General features: G+C 47.4%; 1 protein-coding gene across 1 annotated transcript in view; it reads left to right on the top strand.

Moving 5' to 3' along the window:
• plpp3 (phospholipid phosphatase 3) overlaps nt 1-16,873 on the top strand; it is a 39,835-nt gene extending 22,962 nt beyond the window's left edge. Inside the window, exons 2-6 of the mRNA XM_082967856.1 lie at nt 3,810-3,964; nt 6,298-6,390; nt 6,513-6,700; nt 6,822-6,894; nt 16,745-16,873. Coding sequence (XP_082823982.1) covers nt 3,810-3,964; nt 6,298-6,390; nt 6,513-6,700; nt 6,822-6,894; nt 16,745-16,873 — 638 coding nt within the window. The remainder of the gene's footprint in view (nt 1-3,809; nt 3,965-6,297; nt 6,391-6,512; nt 6,701-6,821; nt 6,895-16,744) is intronic.
• The last annotated feature ends 3,568 nt before the right edge of the window (nt 16,874-20,441 follow it).

The raw sequence follows: 20,441 nt of genomic DNA, 5'->3' as shown, positions 1-20,441 counted from the left end.
TAATTTGCACCCGTAGTCCCTGGGCAGATAAGGGCTTTTACACCTCCACTATACAAATACTCACTAAAACAATACAAAATACAAATACATTACATCCAATAATATATAATTCTAACAACAACAACACTATCATCAGCTGTTGTCTTACATATGAGGACCCACAGATACAGTAACTTATGTGTGAAGAGGGCACGACAAAACCTATTCCCCCTCAGGAGACTGAAAAGATTTGGCAATGGTCCACAGATCCTCAAAAGGTTCTACAGTTGCACCATCGAGAGCATCCTGACTGGTTGCATCACTGCCTGGTATGGCAACTGCTCGGCCCCCCCCCCCTTATGCTGCTGCTACTCTCTGTTGTTATCTATGCGCAAGTCACTTTAATAACTCTACCCACATGTATATATTACCTCAATTACCTCCACTAGCTGGTGCCCCCGCACTCTGTACTGGTACCCCCTGTATATAGCCTCGTTACTGTTATTATACTGCTGCTCTTTAATTATTTGTAACTTTTATTTCTTATTTCTTTTAGGTATTTTTCTTAAAACTGCATTGTTGGTTAATGGCTTGTAAGTAAGCATTTCACTGTAAGGTTTACACCTGTTGTATTCGGCGCATGTGACAAATAACATTTGATTTGATGTGTAAAGGTTTGGATAGATTTGAGCCAATTTAAATGTAAAAGTACAATCATCAGTGCAGCTTCTCAAGTCCATGGGCATTGCATTCCAGTGTTTTGTAGCTCTAAATGAGAAGGCCGGTTGACCGATTTGACTGTGTCGAAAAAGGGACAACGCAATCCCCTCTTGGGGCAACAGTGAGCATTATTACCATCAAATAGGCTTGGGTTTTGCTAAGGTGTCGTGGATGGGGGTGGCGGATGGCCGTAATCCCATGACTCCATAGCCGAAGGTCGCGTGTTCAATCGCAGTGGTAGACACTCGTTTTTTATTTCAACCCTATCCCATATCTTAACCCTTAAGTTAACCAGTTGGAGTGAATGCCTAAACGTCATGTTTAATCCTATCCAAAAGCTTTAACTCTTAACTTGACCATTCAGAACAATGCAGAGCAGGACGAGCAACCCACGGTGTCAAAAACACTTTGAAGTTTGACATTTGGAGAAACATGGATAAACATCAGAATCTGAAGTTAAATTGATAAAACGGTGATATCTTGTTGGGCATCTACTGGGCAGAGAGAGGGAGTGGATACAGCATGGACAGAGAGCCTTTTATTAACAGGCATTCAAGGCAGAGAGGAGACTGTCCGACATCAGCCTCTCTCTCTCTCTCTCCTCTTTATCCCACTGCTGCCCCCTCTCTCTCTCTCTCTCTCTCTCTCTCTCTCTCTCTCTCCCCTCATCTGTTTTTTTTGTGTGTCACCCTCTTGAGCTTCCCAGCTCTTTGAGTGGTTTAGGTAGGTTAGTGAAGGTCAGCACAGTGTGTGCGTGTGCGTGTGCGTGTGTGTGCGTGTGTGTGTGTGTGTATGTGTGTGTGTTTCCCACGTTTGTTAAGCCCATGACCTCCTTTCACTCCTCCTCATTAGCATGTGAATCCCCCCTCCCGCCGAGGACCCGGCGAGTATGAAGGGAGAGAGAAAGAGAGAGAAAGAGAGAGAAAGAGGGAGAGAGTCCTCAGAATGGGATTGGCTGTTTACCATATAGATCTCTGGAAGTCTCACAGGGTGTGTGTTTTGAAAGTAAGCTCAACTGAGTGTTGAGATAACTCTCTACATGGGTGTCAGAGACCTTGCCTGGCTACCCAGACTGCTTGCTTCGACCAAACGCTATGCCACGCCCATGGCATCTCCCCAGTCCCTCTCTCCCCAGTCCCTCTCTCCCCAGTCTCTCACTCCTCAGTCTCTCTCCCCAGTCCCTCTCTCCCCAGTCCCTCTCTCCCCTGTCTCTCTCTCCCCTGTCTCTCTCTCCCCTGTCTCTCTCTCCCCTGTCTCTCTCTCCCCTGTCTCTCTCTTCAGTCTCTCTCTCCCCAGTCTTTCTCTCCTCAGTCCCTCTCTCCCCAGTCTCTCGTCCCAGTCCCTCTCTCCCCAGTCTCTCATCCCAGTCTCTCTCTCCCCTGTCTCTCTCTCCCCTGTCTCTCTCTCCCCAGTCCCTCTCTCCCCAGTCCCTCTCTCCCCAGTCCCTCTCTCCCCAGTCTCTCTCTCCTCAGTCTCTCTCTCCCCTGTCTCTCTCTCCCCTGTCTCTCTCTCCCCAAGTCTCTCTCTCCTCAGTCTCTCTCTCCCCTGTCTCTCTCTCCCCAGTCTCTCTCTCCCCAGTCTCTCTCTCCCCAGTCTCTCTCTCCCCAGTCTCTCTCTCCCCTGTCTCTCTCTCCCCAGTCCCTCTCTCCCCAGTCTCTCATCCCAGTCTCTCTCTCCCCAGTCTCTCATCCCAGTCTCTCTCTCCCCAGTCTCTCATCCCAGTCTCTCTCTCCCCAGTCTCTCTCTCCTCAGTCTCTCTCTCCCCAGTCTCTCTCTCCCCTGTCTCTCTCTCCCCAGTCTCTCTCTCCCAGTCTCTCTCTCCCCAGTCTCTCTCTCCCCAGTCTCTCTCTGCCCAGTCTCTCTCTCCCCAGTCTCTCTCCTGTCTCTCTCTCCTCAGTCTCTCTCTCCCCAGTCTCTCTCTGCCCAGTCTCTCTCTCCCCAGTCTCTCTCTCCCCAGTCTCTCTCTCCCCAGTCTCTCTCTCCTGTCTCTCTCTCTCCCCTGTCTCTCTCTCCCCTGTCTCTCTCTCCCCAGTCTCTCTCTCCTCATTCTCTCTCTCCCCTGTCTCTCTCTCCCCAGTCTCTCTCTCCCCAGTCTCTCTCTCCCAGTCTCTCTCTGCCCAGTCTCTCACTCCCCAGTCTCTCTCTCCCCAGTCTCTCTTTCCCCAGTCTCTCTCTGCCCAGTCTCTCTCTCCCCAGTCTCTCTCTCCTCAGTCTCTCTCTCTCCTGTCTCTCTCTCCCCTGTCTCTCTCTCCCCTGTCTCTCTCTCCCCAGTCTCTCTCTCCTCATTCTCTCTCTCCCCTGTCTCTCTCTCCCCAGTCTCTCTCTCCCCAGTCTCTCTCTCCCAGTCTCTCTCTGCCCAGTCTCTCTCTGCCCAGTCTCTCTCTGCCCAGTCTCTCTCTGCCCAGTCTCTCTCTGCCCAGTCTCTCTCTCCCCAGTCTCTCTCTCCCCAGTCTCTCTCTCCCCAGTCTCTCTCTCCCAGTCTCTCTCTGCCCAGTCTCTCTCTCCCCAGTGTCTCTCTCCCCAGTCTCTCACTCCTCACTCTCTCTCCCCAGTCTCTCTCTCCCAGTCTCTCTCTCCCAGTCTCTCTCTCCCAGTCTCTCTCTCCCCAGTCTCTCTCTCCCCAGTCTCTCTCTCCTGTCTCTCTCTCTCCCAGTCTCTCTCTGCCCAGTCTCTCTCTCCCCAGTCTCTCTCTCCCAGTCTCTCTCTCCTGTCTCTCTCTCCCCAGTCTCTATCTCCCCAGTCTCCAGCCACAGTTGCTGTGTGTTTTTGCAGGTGAACTCTCTGTGTACTGCCCTGTACCATTCAGCTGACTAAAGAGACAAATAGTGGAGGGAGAGAAAGAAAGAGGGAGGGAGAAGGAAGGAAGGAAAAAGACACATATAACTGACAGAGTAGACTGACGCAGTACAGTAAACTATCAACAGGAGGTTGTTGACAATGTAAACAAAGGGTTTAATGAATGTCCTGCTAACCACTAATCAGCACACACTGTGTACCAGAGTAGGCTTCTCTCCACAGGTCACAGGTCAGTTGACTGCGTGTGTTGCGTGCTCAGGTGTGTAGTCTGAGAGTTGTCCCAGGTGTGTGTTGACCTGTGTGTGTGTGTGCAGTCATGCTGCCAAGCCTGGTTCTCCACCGGTCCTCAGTGCGTCCATACCAGCGTGGATTCTACTGCAGCGACGTCAGTCTGCGTTACTCCTACAAGAACTCCACCATCCCCTCATCCGTCCTCACTGCTGTGGGGCTCATTGTGCCCATTGTGGCCGTAAGTCTGCCCTACCACAGAGCACTCTGCCTGGGGAAGGCTGGGAGGAGAGAGGGGGTACGCCTGGAGGTCTAGAGGTCTGCATGGTCAACTGGGTCAGACAGAGTGACCATATTAGATGAAAGATTTAAACAGTGGGTTAGGTTTGGTGATTAAATCACTATCCCTGGCTGATTTGAGCTCCAACAACCGTCACTCTTCTAGACTCAGACGACCATGTTGGACCAACCTCTGTTTCTCTCTCCTCCTTTGCTATCCCATGTTCCCCTGGTGCAACCCGCCCCCTCCCTCGACCTCCCGTTTGTGTCCATGTCACTAACCTTATGTCTCTCTCCCTCCCTCTCTCCCCTCTCCCTCTCCTCTCTATCTCTCTCTTTCTCTCTCTCCCGCCTGTCTCTCTCCCTCCTCTATCTCTCCTCTCTCTCTCTCTCTCTCTCTGTGCAGCTGGCCTGCCCTTCCTGATAATAGAGTCTAGCACCATACGGCCGTACCAGAGAGGTTTTTACTGTTCTGACGAGTCCATCCGGTACCCATATAAAAATGGAGACACTATCAGCGATGCTGTGCTCTGTGCTGCTGGCATTCTTATTGCCATCCTCTCTGTAAGTCTACCTGTCTTACTATCGCTCCTTTCCCTCACTTCATACTCCATACTCATCCCTTCGTCTGTCTGTCTGTCTGTCTGTCTGTCTGTCTGTCTGTCTGTCTGTCTGTCTGTCTGTCTGTCTGTCTGTCTGTCTGTCTGTCTGTCTGTCTGTCTGTCTGTCTGTCTGTCTGTCTGTCTGTCTGTCTGTCTGTCTGTCTGTCTGTCTGTCTGTCTGTCTGTCTGTGTATGTGTTGTTTCATGTGTTGTGTGCTCTGTGTGAAGTCATTTTCCATCGCCATACCAGCATTGGCTCCAGACTGTTTCCATTCTTCTGATGAGCGAGGGAGGGTGTGTGTGTGTGTGTGTGTGTGTGTGTGTGTGTGTGTGTGTGTGTGTGTGTGTGTGTGTGTGTGTGTGTGTGTGTGTGTGTGTGTGTGTGTGTGTGTGTGTGTGTGTGTGTGTGTGTGTGTGTGTGTGTTCTCACAGCTCATGGTGTGGATAAGCTGGTGGATTCCACACATCTGTATATCATTAGTGGTGTCTCCTGTGATTCTGACACCAATCCTACTCAGACACAGGCATGCAGACACTCTCTCTCTCTCACACACACACACACACACACACACACACACACACACACACACACACACACACACACACACACACACACACACACACACACACACACACACACACACACACACACACACACACTTTCCTAGCATGGCCTCTTGGCTGTGTTTTCCCCAGGGAAACCCTCTTCTCTCCCTCCATCTCCCGCTGCCATCCCTGACAGATTCTGTCTGCACAGTGGGATGAGATAGGCAGCGTGGAGAGTGATGGAGGGAGGGAGGGAGGGAGGGAGGGAGGGAGGGAGGGAGGGAGGGAGGGAGGGAGATGGATTCATATTAGTATATGGGGAGAATGTTGAGGTACAGTAGATCTCTAGCTGTCAGAGGAAAGGAGAGATATAGTGAGAGAGGAGAGGGTGGGTGGTTGTTGCACAGAGGGCTGTGTGTGGACATTCAGAGATCCAGGGGGTGTGCAGACGGGATGGCGTGCCCCTGTGTCTCTTGGGGGGGGGCTAGGCTGTACCCCACCGCAGCCCTGCTAGAACAGTTCAGCTCTAGTGTTACTACATCACTGCAGGATTGTATGAGACAGTGTTAACCCACAGAGCTAAGGCCAGAGCCATAGATATAAGCTGTGTTATCTCTATCTGTCTCTGTTAGAGGTGTCATCTGTCCATCTCATCCCCTCCTCCTCCCCTCCATCAGCTCCTCGGTCATTAAAGCCTCGTCATTAGTTATCATACCAGTGGTGCCTGAGGGAATGGCAGGCCATGCTCATCTCTCCATCTGTCTATTATCTAGTCATCATCCTCACAGTCTCTGTCTCTCCATCCTCCCTGTTTTATCCATGTCTTCACTTACTCAACATGAGAATGATTAACGATAGATTGTCACTGTGTCCATGCATGCGTGTTTGACCTAACAGCATGAGAGTTGACAGTATCACTCATCGGAGCCTCATCAAGAGTTTGTAAGGTTCAATTCTTTCCACCTTTTCATTGCAAATCCTCTCCTCTCCTCTCCTCTCCTCTCCTCTCCTCTCCTCTCCTCTCCTCTCCTCTCCTCTCCTCTCCTCTCCTCTCCTCTCCTCTCCTCTCCTCTCCTCTCCTCTCCTCTCCTCTCCTCTCCTCTCCTCTCCTCTCCTCTCCTCTCCTCTCCTCTCCTCCTCTATATAGATTGTTATAGGAGAGTGTTACAGGATTCACCATCGCAGGGAGGGATCTAAGTCTTTCATTGGGAACCCTTATGTCTCATCTCTCTACAAACAGGTGAGTACCAGTAGAGGTGTGGGAGGGTAGAGACGGACCATAAATGATACATAAAAAAGAACAAAATGTTTTCATGCTAATAGTTGTACATCATGGTACTAATGGTTGTTTGCATCTTCCAGGTTGGAGTGTTTATATTTGGCTGTGCCATCAGCCAGTCGTTCACAGACATTGCCAAGGTGTCAGTGGGCAGGATGAGGCCTCATTTCCTGGACGTGTGTAATCCTGACTGGTCAGCCATCAACTGTTCCCTTGGATACATCACCTCCTACACCTGTAATGGCACTGAGAGCAAAGTTCAGGAAGCCAGGTCAGTACGCACACACACACTCACGACACAATGAGTCCTAGCCCCCTCTACTATGTGATACTCCATACTGTGCTCTGTTGGTGTCTGTCCTCATGGTGGTACACGTTTGTTTGTTTTTCAGGAAATCCTTCTTCTCAGGACATGCCTCCTTCTCTATGTTTACTATGCTCTACCTGACTGTGAGTAACACACACACACACACACACACACACACACACACACACACACACACACACACACACACACACACACACACACACACACACACACACACACACACACACACACACACACAGAAACAATGGAGTGCAGATGACAGAGAGCATTATGGGAAGTAGGTTTAATGAGCTGAAGTCCTCTTTTCATAGATGGATGGATGGACGGCTAGATGGATAGATAGATGGATGGATGGATGGCTAGATGGATAGATGGATGGATGGATGGATGGATGGATGGATGGATGGATGGATGGATGGATGGATGGATGGATGGATGGATGGATGGATGGATGGATGGCTAGATGGCTAGATGGCTAGATGGATAGATGGATAGATGGATGGATGGATGGATGGATGGATGGATGGATGGATGGATGGATGGATAGATAGATGATAGATGGATGGATGGCTAGATGGATGGATGGATGCTAGATGGATGGATGGACGGCTAGATGGATAGATGGATGGATGGATGGACGGCTAGATGGATAGATAGATGGATGGATGGATGGATGGATGGATGGATGGATGGATGGATGGATGGACGGCTAGATGGATAGATGGATGGATGGATGGACGGCTAGATGGATAGATAGATGGATGGATGGATGGATGGATGGATGGCTAGATGGATGGATGGATGGCTAGATGGATGGATGGATGGATGGATGGCTAGATGAATAGATGGATGCTCCACCTCTTTTCCTCTTAACAGCTGAACACACTTCCTCACCCCTTCTCTATCTCTCTCTCTTTCCGTTCCTCTCTCCACCTGTTGTGGTTTATAGGTCAGTCTTCGTGCCCCAGGGGGCCTCCATCCTTCCAACACACTAATTAGTATTACATCCACGCCCCCCACTCTCCCCCTATCTCTTTGTCTCTTCCTCCCCTCTTTATCCCCTCCATCTCTTGTTCCCTCTTCTCCTCTATTACGACTGCAGATATTTCCACAACTATGCTCACTACTGACCCAGTGTGACTCAGTCAGTGTTTTGGGCTGGGCTAGGTTAGGTTTAGCTTGGCTGAGCTGGGCTGTACAGGCTTTTGGGTGTGCATGGTTGGTTGGCCCATGCCTCCTGGGGTATTGTGTGGTATTTTGTGGCGAGCTCTGGATATATCCCCGCCTCTCTCTGGCAGCCTCTCGGTTAGAATGGAGAGAGGGAGTGTCAAAGAGGGAGAGAAGGCGAGAGGTGGTACTTTCAGAGCGCAGGCTTGATATTTAAACCACCAACAAGTCTTCTGGGAGGTGGAGTGTGGTGAAGTCACAGAAGAGCAAGAAGCGAGGGAAGAAGGAGAAGAGCGAGGAGAGAATAGCCAACTCTCCTAGGAAATAGAAACTGACCAACAAGTCAGATTGTACACTACTCACACACACAGCGACACACGCATCAGCACACACTCCAAGGACCCTGTTTTTCAAATAGATGGCTAGTAAACAATACTACAGGCATTCTGTGGTGGTGCGGAATGACGGCAGGAAATCTCTTTCTCTCTCTCTCTATCTCTTTCTCAGTTGTGTGTTTTATATCTGTCACGGAGTGATTATGTGAGTCAGAGAGAACGCCTCTCTCTTCTTGAGTAGAATTTTCTAAGAAACCACTAAACTTATGAGAAGACTATTGTTGTTTTTTTATTGGCGTTTTTCTTAGGACACAAACACAAAACAAATTATCTAAGTCATTCCTCAGTCTGTGGTGGGAAAATGGCTCTCATACTCACACAGAAGCCTCTATCTCTCTTGGACCAGGACTGGAACTCTAGCCTCTATCTCTCTAGGACCAGAACACCAGTCTGTATCTCTCTAGGACCAGGACTGGAACTCCAGCCTCTATCTCTCTAGGACCAGGACTGGAACTCCAGCCTCTATCTCTCTAAGACCAGGACTGGTACTCCAGCCTCTATCTCTCTAGGACCAGGACTGGAACTCCAGCCTCTATCTCTCTAGGACCAGGACTGGAACTCCAGCCTGTATCTCTCTAGGACCAGGACTGGAACTCCAGCCTGTATCTCTCTAGGACCAGGACTGGAACTCCAGTCTGTATCTCTCTAGGACCAGGACTGGAACTCCAGCCTGTATCTCTCTAGGACCAGGACTGGAACTCCAGCCTGTATCTCTCTAGGACCAGGACTGGAACTCCAGCCTGTATCTCTCTAGGACCAGGACTGGAACTCCAGCCTGTATCTCTCTAGGACCAGGACTGGAACTCCAGCCTGTATCTCTCTAGGACCAGGACTGGAACTCCAGTCTGTATCTCTCTAGGACCAGGACTGGAACTCCAGTCTGTATCTCTCTAGGACCAGGACTGGAACTCCAGCCTGTATCTCTCTAGGACCAGGACTGGAACTCCAGTCTGTATCTCTCTAGGACCAGGACTGGAACTCCAGCCTGTATCTCTCTAGGACCAGGACTGGAACTCCAGCCTGTATCTCTCTAGGACCAGGACTGGAACTCCAGCCTGTATCTCTCTAGGACCAGGACTGGAACTCCAGTCTGTATCTCTCAAGGACCAGGACTGGAACTCCAGCCTGTATCTCTCTAGGACCAGGACTGGAACTCCAGTCTGTATCTCTCTAGGACCAGGACTGGAACTCCAGTCTGTATCTCTCAAGGACCAGGACTGGAACTCCAGCCTGTATCTCTCTAGGACCAGGACTGGAACTCCAGTCTGTATCTCTCTAGGACCAGGACTGGAACTCCAGTCTGTATCTCTCAAGGACCAGGACTGCCCTTGACACCGCTTCAGTAGGCCTAGTAAACATCATGGCTGTGAAGGACAGACATTCCTGTCTTACTTTCTTCCTTTTGCTTGGTCTCTACCTTTTCCCTCCTTCCCTTCACCTTTCCCCCCTGGACCTGCGGACAGGGGCGGACTTAGTGACTTGTCTGATAATCATTTGTTAATTGATTTCTGGCTGGTCAAATAAGTGGAGGTGGTAGCTCATTCATTAGTTGGCTCATCACTGATCAGAAACATTTAGCACGCAATAATGTAATCAGTTGTATTATTTTGCTCTTGACTTTTGTATCGGCTAGAGTAGCCTCATACAGTATAATCTATCCACCATCGAGCTGTGCTGTTTTATCTGTCTTAACGTAACCTGCTTCAATATGTCTCAATCGATCATTCATTCATGTCACTACACAGCATTACATTCATGCATTTAAACAGGACGGCTATTAGAAAAACGTGGATTATATTAATATTGATATGTATGGAAAGAAATCATTGGTTTTATGCTGAATTATTATTCGGCTGTATGGGGCGGGGCCTCATGCTGATAAATTATTATTATGACCAGTTCACAAAGCCCCCTGATGATGTCAGGCCTGAGGCAACTGCCTCTTCTGCCAAATGGTAAGTCCGCCACTGCCTGCGGAAGCCAGAACTCTAAACATCCCTGAGAGGAGAGAGGAATGGGAGGGTGCCTTCCTCTCCTTCCTCGAAGACAACAATAATGATGAGCTTGTCTTCCAGGAAGAGCCAGAAGCCTCCTCCATACCTTCCTCTGGGAGTCCATGGCATTAGAAGAGAATCTGATTCCCTTTAATGAATAGCACATTGCCTGGAGCCAGCTCCCCAGGAGTGTGTGTGTGAGGGAGAGAGAGAATCCCTACAAACTGTAACCATCATAGCTTTACTAAGCTGTATGTTGCCAAGGAAAATTACATTTGGGTGAGGGGAAAGAGAGAGACAGAGACAGAGAGAGAGAGAGAGACAGAGAGAGAGAGAGAGAGAGAGAGACAGAGAGAGAGAGACAGAGAGAGAGAGAGAGAGAGAGAGAGAGAGAGAGAGAGAGAGAGATTGGACTTTGAAACAAAAATGAGGTTGTTAATTATTTGTTTGTTTTTTTATTTGGCTGCTCTGGTTTTATCACCTCCGCATGACACACAAACACTCCTGCCTTGCCCTCATTCAGTTCAGGAATGGAAATGGTTAGATTCATAAAGTGAGAGAGGCCATGGTGGCGCCTAGACTCAGCTACTGACATATCTCTGGCACTACCACACACACCACTCTGGCAACCTTTACACACACACATATTGCCAGGGCTGGGGAGGGGTACTGTCAGCACCCCTTTCATTTTTTAGAAAGTTTCTACCAGGCTGAACTTAGAGAACCTTCCCTTCCCTGCCCAAAACTCCACTAGGTAGGAGAGGTTGTGGGAGAGGTTCTGATCCAATCAAAACTGTGTAAGCTGTTCTTATTGCCCTGTCAGCATAGTCAATCATCAGTCATCTGGAACAATATAAACATTAATAAGAGAAACATCAACAAATACTGAAATGAGTTCAGATAATGGGTTTGACCTACACTCTTAGAAAACAAGGTGCAATCTAGACCCTAAAAGGTCATTTGGCTGTCCCCATAGGAGAACCCTTTGAAGAACCCCTTTTGCTTCCAAGTAGAACCTTTTTGGGTTCCATGTAGAACCCTTTCCACAGAGGGTTCTACATGGATCCCAAAAGTGTTCTACCTAGAACCAGAAAGGGTTCTCCTACGGGGACAGCCACAGAATCCTTTTGGAACCCTTATTTCTAAGAGTGTACGAATGAGAGGACAGAGGGAGGAGCGATAGGGAAGAGGAGAGAAGGGCAGAAGGAGAAGAGAAGGAGGAGAGGAGGAGTTTTCTTAGCTCTGTGTATATGTGTATTTCATAGAGAACTCAGCTAATCTTCAGAGCGACAGCCAAGAGACCTGCACACACACATACACACACACACACACACACTGCTGCAGGTTGCGGCTATCGGCTTAGCTAGTTTAACGACGCTGCTGCCTTCTCCAATCAGAGTTGAAACAAAGAAGCATCTGGGATCACTTTAGAGGGGCTGTTAAGAGAGGGGGAGGGAGGGAGGCGGAGATAAGAGTGATTCTAGCACTTTAGAGGTATTTAACCCTCTCAATAAGCTACAGTGGAGAGATTAAGGTTCATGCCACTATCACCCACTGGCCTTTTCTGATGTCTGAAGAACTTCTATAGTAGCACACACACATGTAAGTATACAAAACATTAGGAACACCTTCAGAACAGCCCCAATTCGTCTGGAAAATGGACTCTACAAGGTGACGAAAGCGTTCCACAAGGATGTTGGCCCATGTTGACTCTCCAATGCTTCCCACAGTTGTGTCAAGTTGTCTGGATGTCCTTTGGTTGGTGGACCATTCTTGATACACACGGGAAATCGCTGAGTGTGAAACACAGCAGCGTTGCAGTTCTTGACACACTCAAACCGGTGTGCATGGCACCTACTACCATACCCCGTTCAAAGGCACTTCAATCTTTTGTCTTGCCCGTTCACCCTCGGAATGGCACACACACAATCCACGTCTCAATTATCTCAAGGCTTAACAGTCCTTCTTTAACCTGTCTCCTCCCCTTCATCTACACTGATTGAAGTGGATTTAAGAAGTGACATCAATAAGGGATCATAGATATCACCTGGATTCACCTGGTCAGTCTACTGTATGTCCTTCAAACTCAACTCGAAGCCAGTTCCATTGCATTTTTTCATTGCTCCCCTCTAATCAGGGACTGATTTAGACCAGGTGTGTGCAATTAATGCACTACGGTCGATGTCCTCCCGATCTTTCTTATATCTCTCAGATATATATGCCTCACACAGGAAGCGGCGCAGGTCCTAATCCAGGCACTTGTCATCTCCCGTCTGGATTACTGCAACTCGCTGTTGGCTGGGCTCCCTGCCTTAGCCATTAAACCCCTACAACTCATCCAGAACGCCGCAGCCCGTCTGGTGTTCAACCTTCCCAAGTTCTCTCACGTCACCCCGCTCCTCCGCTCTCTCCACTGGCTTCCAGTTGAAGCTCGCATCCGCTACAAGACCATGGTGATTGCCTACAGAGCTGTGAAGGGAACGGCACCTCCATACCTTCAGGCTCTGATCAGGCCCTACACCCAAACAAGGGCACTGCGTTCATCCACCTCTGGCCTGCTGGCCCCCCTACCTCTGAGGAAGCACAGTTCCCGCTCAGCCCAGTCAAAACTGTTCGCTGCTCTGGCACCCCAATGGTGGAACAAGCTCCCTCATGACGCCAGGACAGCGGAGTCAATCACCACCTTCCAGAGACACCTGAAACCCCACCTCTTTAAGGAATACCTAGGATAGGATAAAGTAATCCTTCTAAACCCCCCCCCCCCCCCCCTTAAAAGATTTAGATGCACTATTGTAAAGTGGTTGTTCCACTGGATATCATAAGGTGAATGCACCAATTTGTAAGTCGCTCTGGATAAGAGCGTCTGCTAAATGACTTAAATGTAAATGTAAAAATATAGGAGAGACACTTCAGAACAAACTTCCTTTAGATTTGTTGTTCCATGTAGTGAATCTGTTATTCAATGCGTTTGTATGGGCTAATAACAATAAGGCCAAAAATACTTTTTTATATAAAAAAACATTTTCATATATTTTTGGTAAAATATAAAATCCAAAATCAAATAGGTAAATGATCCTTGGTATGACCTTCTTAAAACAATTCCGTATAGCTTAGTAGAACCCCCTCCCCCAGCTTAGACTGATGGGTTAATTATCAGGTCGAACAGAAAACCAGCAGGCTCTGGACTTTCCAGGGTAAGAGTTGAGTACCTCTGGTCTATGTCCTGGAAAGAGCAGGTGCTCCAAATGTTTAGTATACTCAGTGTATAGAGGCTTCTCTGTTAGTGATGTTGAAGGTCTCAATATGTATTCTGACAATTCCCCATACTGCTATCTCACACGCTCTCTGAGCGAGGGGTTAGCTTTAGAAACGCACACACACACACGCACACACGCACACACACACACACACACACACACACACACACATACACACATACACACACACACACACACACACACACACACACACACACACACACACACACACACACACACACACACACACACACCAATCTGTAGGAACAAGAGGTTTGATTTAGACACGCTATGACCTGTGGTAGGTTCTGATGAAAGCCACAGCTTGTGTCAGGCGCTGTATTCTGTAAAACACAGTGAGCTGTGCTTGTTCATTTTAGACACGCTCACTTCCTTCCTGCCGTGCCACAATGTCTGTCTGACTCAGTGTCTTGATGATTCACATGGTGTGACAGAGGACTCTAAACATGACTAGCAGACTGCCGTCAAACATAGTATTATGACTGCAATCTCGCCAAGGCAAATGCAGACCCGTGCCAGGCTGTACGCAGTGATGGAGGGATCTGACAAAGGGAGGGATAGAGGGACGAAACACTCCTCCATCAGTGGGGATGACTGTATCCTCTATCTAGCACACTCTACACACACCAGACTTCTCCCTGACTCCCTGAGACAGTGTTCCCCCTTTAAATGTTCCGCTGGCATGTTTCCAGTAGGACCATATTTAGGAGCGCACATTCCCCTACTCTCCTGGTGTCTGCTGCTGAGTCTGCATTTCTCACACAATAGGCTGGGAGGTGGTGTGTGTGTGTGTGTGTGTGTGTGTGTGTGTGTGTGTGTGTGTGTGTGTGTGTGTGTGTGTGTGTGTGTGTGTGTGTGTGTGTGCGCACAGGAAGCCTCTCTGCTGTGATAATGCTTGGACCAGCCAGGGGTTAGAAGTCAGAGGTGGTCAGCAGGGGGACAAGGCCTGCTCTGATTGGATGACTAGGTCCTTGTGAGGACAGTGTTTTGGAATGCGTCCCGTCTGAGGAAGGGGTTTGGAATGCCGCCCACATCTTTAACTGTAGTGGGCAGATATATGATACCATTCACCACTCTGCTCAAAGCACTGCTACACACAGATGCTACAGTGATATATGTGCATGCAAAGAGCAAACAACAAGCTGCACAAGAACTCACTACTGTAATGGTCCAGGTCACAAAGTGGCTCAGTGACTCGTGTTTGTGAAAAAAACAGTCTGCATGTTCCTCACAAAGAGGGCAACAGATTCTACTGAGCCAGATGTCTATGTGTCAGGGGAGAAGCTCCAGGTGGTATCTGATTTTAAGTACCTTGGCATCATACTTGATTCCAACCTCTCTTTTACAAAGCAGGTGAAAAAGGTAACTCAAATCACCAAATTCAACCTCGCTAATTTCCAATTTATACGAAATTGTTTGACTACAGAGGTAGCAAAACTGTACTTCAAATCTATGATACTCCCCCACTTAACATACTGCTTGACTAGTTGGGCCCAAGCTTGCTGTGCAACATTAAAACCCATTCAGTCTGTCTACAAACAGGCTCTCAAAGGGCTTGATAGGAAGCCCAATAGCCATCATCATTGTTACATCCTCAGAGCTCCTGAGTTGGAAAGATCTTATGCAATACACCGACGCATGTCTTGTATTCAAGATCCTAAATGGCCTGGCTCCCCCTCCACTCAGTATTTTTGTTAAACAGAAAACCCAAACATATGGCAGCAGATCTTCAAGGTCTGCCATGAGAGGTGACTGTATAGTTCCCTTAAGGAAAAGCACCTTTAGTAAATCTGCTTTCTCTGTGAGAGCTTCCCATGTCTGGAATACAATGCCACCAGACACACATAACTGCACCACCTATCACACTTTCACAAAAAGCATGAAGACATGGCTAAAGGTCAATCAGATTTGTGAACATAATCCCTAGCTGTGCATTGCCGCTTTTCATGTTGTCTGTTGTCTGTAGCATGTGAGGTGTGGAAACACTTAGTTGCTTTTATGGATTTTGTCTTGTTGCTTTTTGTGATATGTTGCTCTGTCTGCATGCTATGTCTTGCTTGTCCTATGTTGCTCTGTGCGTGCTCACTGCTCAATGATTGTCTGTATTGTAATTGTTTTTAATAACCTGCCCAGGGACTGAGGTTGAAAATTAGCCGGCTGGCTAAAACCGGCACTTTTACTGAAACGTTGATTAATGTGCACTGTCCCTGTAAAAATAAAAATAAATACAAACACACCACATAAGAATTTACATTTACACACACACACACACACACACACACACACACACACACACACACACACACACACACACACAGGGCCTTTTTGTCTAGTGAAGTGTCTTTGTGTGTTGTTGAGCTGGTAGAGTCTATTATGGGTCTCTCTATGATGATGTCATGACTCCGTCAAAGGTCATTAGTAAAGGTTGTTAAAGGTCATGCTCTGACAGCAGGCGGTCTGGAATATGACCCCTCACCTTTATATCGGTCCCATCAGCTGAGCCTGTTTGGATGTGTGGGAGAAGGAAAGAAGTAAGGAGGAGAGAAAGAAGGGGAAAAGAGGAAGAGAAGAATGGAGAGAAAGAGAAGGAAGGAGTAGTGAAGGAGAGAAGGGGTCTTCAGGGCTTAAGTCGTACTATCCCGTTGCTAAGGGCTGTTATATCCCGTTGCTAAGAGCCTTTTCCATAGGCCCACTTCCTGCCCAGTCTGCCCAGTTTCCTGTTTGGTCCGATGATGTCATCAGGACCTCCATATCTCTTCCTCCCTCTCGGGAGACCAAGGGTGAGGCGGAGGGTGGAAAGAGTGGGGAGGAGAGGGGTGAGGAGGGAGGAGATGGGTGAAAGAGAAGGATAGAGTGGTGACCTCAGGAAGAGACTGGCATTCTGTTTCTCTTCCTCCCACGCTAGGGCACAGTGAGCTCACTACCTGGGGGGGAGGGGGAGGAAGAGGGTGGAGAGAGGGCTGAGGAAGGGAGAAACGCCTGGCTCACTGTGTTCTAGTCCTAATGAGGATGATGATGATGTAGGGCTGTGGTCACTGTGACCCATATTCAGTCATTTCCTCTGGTCAAATTCCTCACAAAAGCTGCTTATTATGTGTAGGTACTTTATCTCTCTCTCTCCCTCCATCTCTCTATCTCTCTATCGCTCTCTAGGTGTTCTATGTATCTGACCTGTTCAAGCCGAGGGTGAAGCCTGCCTCCCCCCCTCCCTCCCCCATCAAGAAGGAGCTCCTCCCCCCTGCTGACATCATCGAGCGGAACAACCACCACAACATGGTGTGAGACAGGCCCCGTCCCTTCCCATGACCGAGGAGCCTATCACAGCGCTGTTCGCCTCCCATTGGACAGTAGAATGTAGCGACCAGAGAGACTGTCGCCGTGTCTCATATCACACTCTGTTCCTTATGTAGTAGTGCACTACTTATCACACGCTGTGGTCCAAAGTAGTGCACTACTTATCACGCGCTGTGGTCCAAAGTAGTGCACTACTTATCACGCGTCTGTGGTCCAAAGTAGTGCACTACTTATCACGCATGTGGTCCAAAGTAGTGCACTACTTATCACGTGCTGTGGTCCAAAGTGGTGCACTACTTATCACGCGCTGTGGTCCAAAGTAGTGCATTACTTATCACACGCTGTGGTCCAAATGTAGTGCACTACTTAGGAAATAGCCTGTTATTTGAGACCTGCCCTGCGGAGACCACTCTCACTATCCAGATTCTTTAACTACTATTGTTATTACTACTATTCTGATTTGAGCCCAAGTTAGAGCAAAAAGAAAAGACTCAAAAGCTAAAGACAAGAAGTTACAGACAGCAGTGCAGAGCCACTGGAACAGAACACTTTGTAACTACACAAAGGGAAAAAAGTGTAAAAAAATATAAATGAATGAGTGAATGAATGAATGAAGCAAGGAAAGAAAGACAGTCTCTGTCTGAGGCCTTGACATAGGAGAACAACTTCCTTAGTAATAGGAACGATATTACTGCAAAATGACTAGCAAACGACACATACAGTATATGAGTAACAATATAGAGCAGAATAACTTACAGCACTATAATCCAGTTGACTGTCAATTATCACCACTCGTCACCCGCTGGAGCAGCTATCAGAACGCTTGTTGATGATCACGTAGAGCAGGGGTGTCAAACTCTATCCATGGAGGGCCTAGTCTCTGCTGGTTTTTGGTCTTTCCTTTCGATTAAGACCTAGACAACCAGGTGAGGGGAGTTTCTTACTAATTAGTGACTTTAATTCATCAATCAAGTACAAGGGAGGAGCAAAAACCCGCAGACACTCAGCCCTCCGTTGAATGAGTGTGACACGTGACACAGAGAATTAAAGTAAACCTGTAACTAGTTAACTTGTCCAATGCCAGCTACTAACTACTACTAGAGAAGGAAGAGACCTGGACAGGAACCAGACACATACTACTCTAGCTCCTACCACCAAGTAGAAGTTTGGACTAGTCTAGTTCTTAGTTCGACAAGGCTCTTCTAGCTGCCCCTCTGGGTAACCTAACCTGGGATGATGCTTTCTGAAAGAGGGGGGTTCTTGAAAGAGGGATGTTAAAAGAGTAGGGATATTGATTGGTATTAGTTTGGGGGGATTCGGGAGAGGAAGAGAAGGAGGGGGAGGTAAATATCTCTCAGCCACCTGTCACCCTGTCTGGGGGGCGTGGCTGTGCCATGCTGCCGCTTGATTGGCTGCGTATGTGGGGGTGTGGTCTGTCACCATGGACACAGGGTTGATTGACAGCTAAGCTGGGACATTATGGGATAGGGGCTCTTTCCGCTGGCAGGGAGGGGCTCTGGCCTACCCAATCACTCATTAGCGGTATGTATGTATGTATGTATGTATGTATGTATGTATGTATGTATGTATGTATGTATGTATGTATGTATGTATGTATGTATGTATGTATGTATGTATGTGTCCTGTGTGTCACTGTGTTGGTGCGTGCCAGTGTGTCCGCTTTTGTGTATGTGTGATGTGTATAGGTTTGCGTGTCTTGTGTATTTGTGTGATTGTCTTTGTGTGTGTGTGTGTGTCTTTGATGAACCCTCCTGGTAGTGTGTGTAGAATGAACCCTCCTTACACACACCATTGTCTGTGCCAAGAATGTGTATGTGTATGTGTGTGTGTGTGAGTGTGTGTGTGTGTGTGTGTGTGTGTGTGTGTGTGTGTGTGTGTGTGTGTGTGTGTGTGTGTGTGTGTGTGTGTGTGTGTGTGTGTGTGTGTGTGTGTGTGTGTGTGTGTGTGTGTGTGTGTGTGTGTGTGTGCAGAGAGGGCCAGAGGTGGAGGACTGAGACCCTGTCCAGAGAACGTTAGAAAACTGTGGATTTAATATTTTTATTTTCTGCTACGATGCATCTTTAACATGTTCAGTGCTAGTCCAGTAATGTCATTAACTAACTGCTCCCCATCAGCCATTTTATTTTACAGCTCAGCTTACTCAGGGCAAATCTCAAATGGCATGCTATTCCCTATAGAATGCACTTCTGGCTAAAATAAGTGCACTAGATAGGGAATAGGGTGCCATTTTGGATGGAGCCTAAGACATCTTCTCAACATCACCACTTCAAAACGTTGCACATCTTTCTAATCACGTTTAGTCCGTCCTATCATTTTGGCAAACTCTTTCCTTTTCATTTTATAAATATATAAATTATGTATAGTTCACAAAAATTAACTGTGTAAGATATTATTTCTTATGTTTAACTATTGTCCACTATGAAACCACAACCTCTGTTGTCTACCAAGTGCTGCTTAAAAAGCATTTATTTACAGATTTTTTTATTTAGTTAACTCAAATATTGTAGATTTGTGGTAGTAAGTTTTTAATACGCGTTGAAAACAAACCTAGAATTGTATTAAAATTCACTATTAGTATTTTTGTATTGTCTCATTTTGTACAAAATAAATATTAGCAAAGTTTTTGTTTCTGCTTAATGTACTTAGCTCTACTAGATGTGGTTTTAAATAAAAAGCCCGTTATAAACACAACTATATGAAGTCTTGTCTTGACTGTATGGGTTTATGTTGATGGTCTGTAGAGTCAGTTCCATGTCTGAACTGGGTCTAATGAAAATAAGGTAACGCTTGAAGTGTTGTTCATGACAACTCTGTAACAGTGTCTTAAGAGCGTCCATAAGTGTTATAACACGATTCAAAACGTGGCCAAAATGTTATAAAAGCTTCTGTCAACTGCAACAACTTGAGAGTTATATTTGTCTATGTTTCTTTACATTAGCGTAGTAAGATATTGACAACACTTATGGATGTGTCATGAACAACACTTTAAAAGCGAAATGTTACCGAAAGTAGTATTCTACACACATCTATCTTGGCACAGGAGCTGGACTCGAGAAGAACCTCCCATTTTTAAAATAGTGTTTATACTTTTCTTGAAGGTAAAATGTGTTAGTACAGACACCAGCAACAGTTCCAGTCAACAACAAACACCACAGACACCATAGGAAATAGGACTGGAAGTACTGTAATTATAAGTATTTAGGTCATACGGGTGTAATTTACACACACATACACCGTGAACTCGAGAGGACTCAGAGGAGTTGATTTCACACTTTGGCAGAGCAGAGGAGCAAGTGTGTGTGTGTGCGTGCCTGGGTGTGTGTGTGAATGTGTGAGTGTGTATAGCGTTATGTTGTGTAACTGAGTGAGAAACAGGCAATGTAATTTTCTCTGCAGTAAAGTCTGTTTTCAGCTCAGGAGAGAGAAGTCTTTTAAGAACTGAACATAACTAAATAGATGTGGTGATGAAACCCGGGTTCTGAGTGGACAGTGTGGTGTTAGAACCCAGGTTCTGAGAGGACAGTGTGGTGTTAGA

Source organism: Salmo salar, chromosome 23, assembly GCF_965601325.2.
Source record: "Salmo salar chromosome 23, fSalSal1, whole genome shotgun sequence".
Classification (NCBI taxonomy): Eukaryota; Metazoa; Chordata; class Actinopteri; order Salmoniformes; family Salmonidae; genus Salmo; species Salmo salar.
This window is presented reverse-complemented; position numbering and strand designations above follow the sequence as displayed.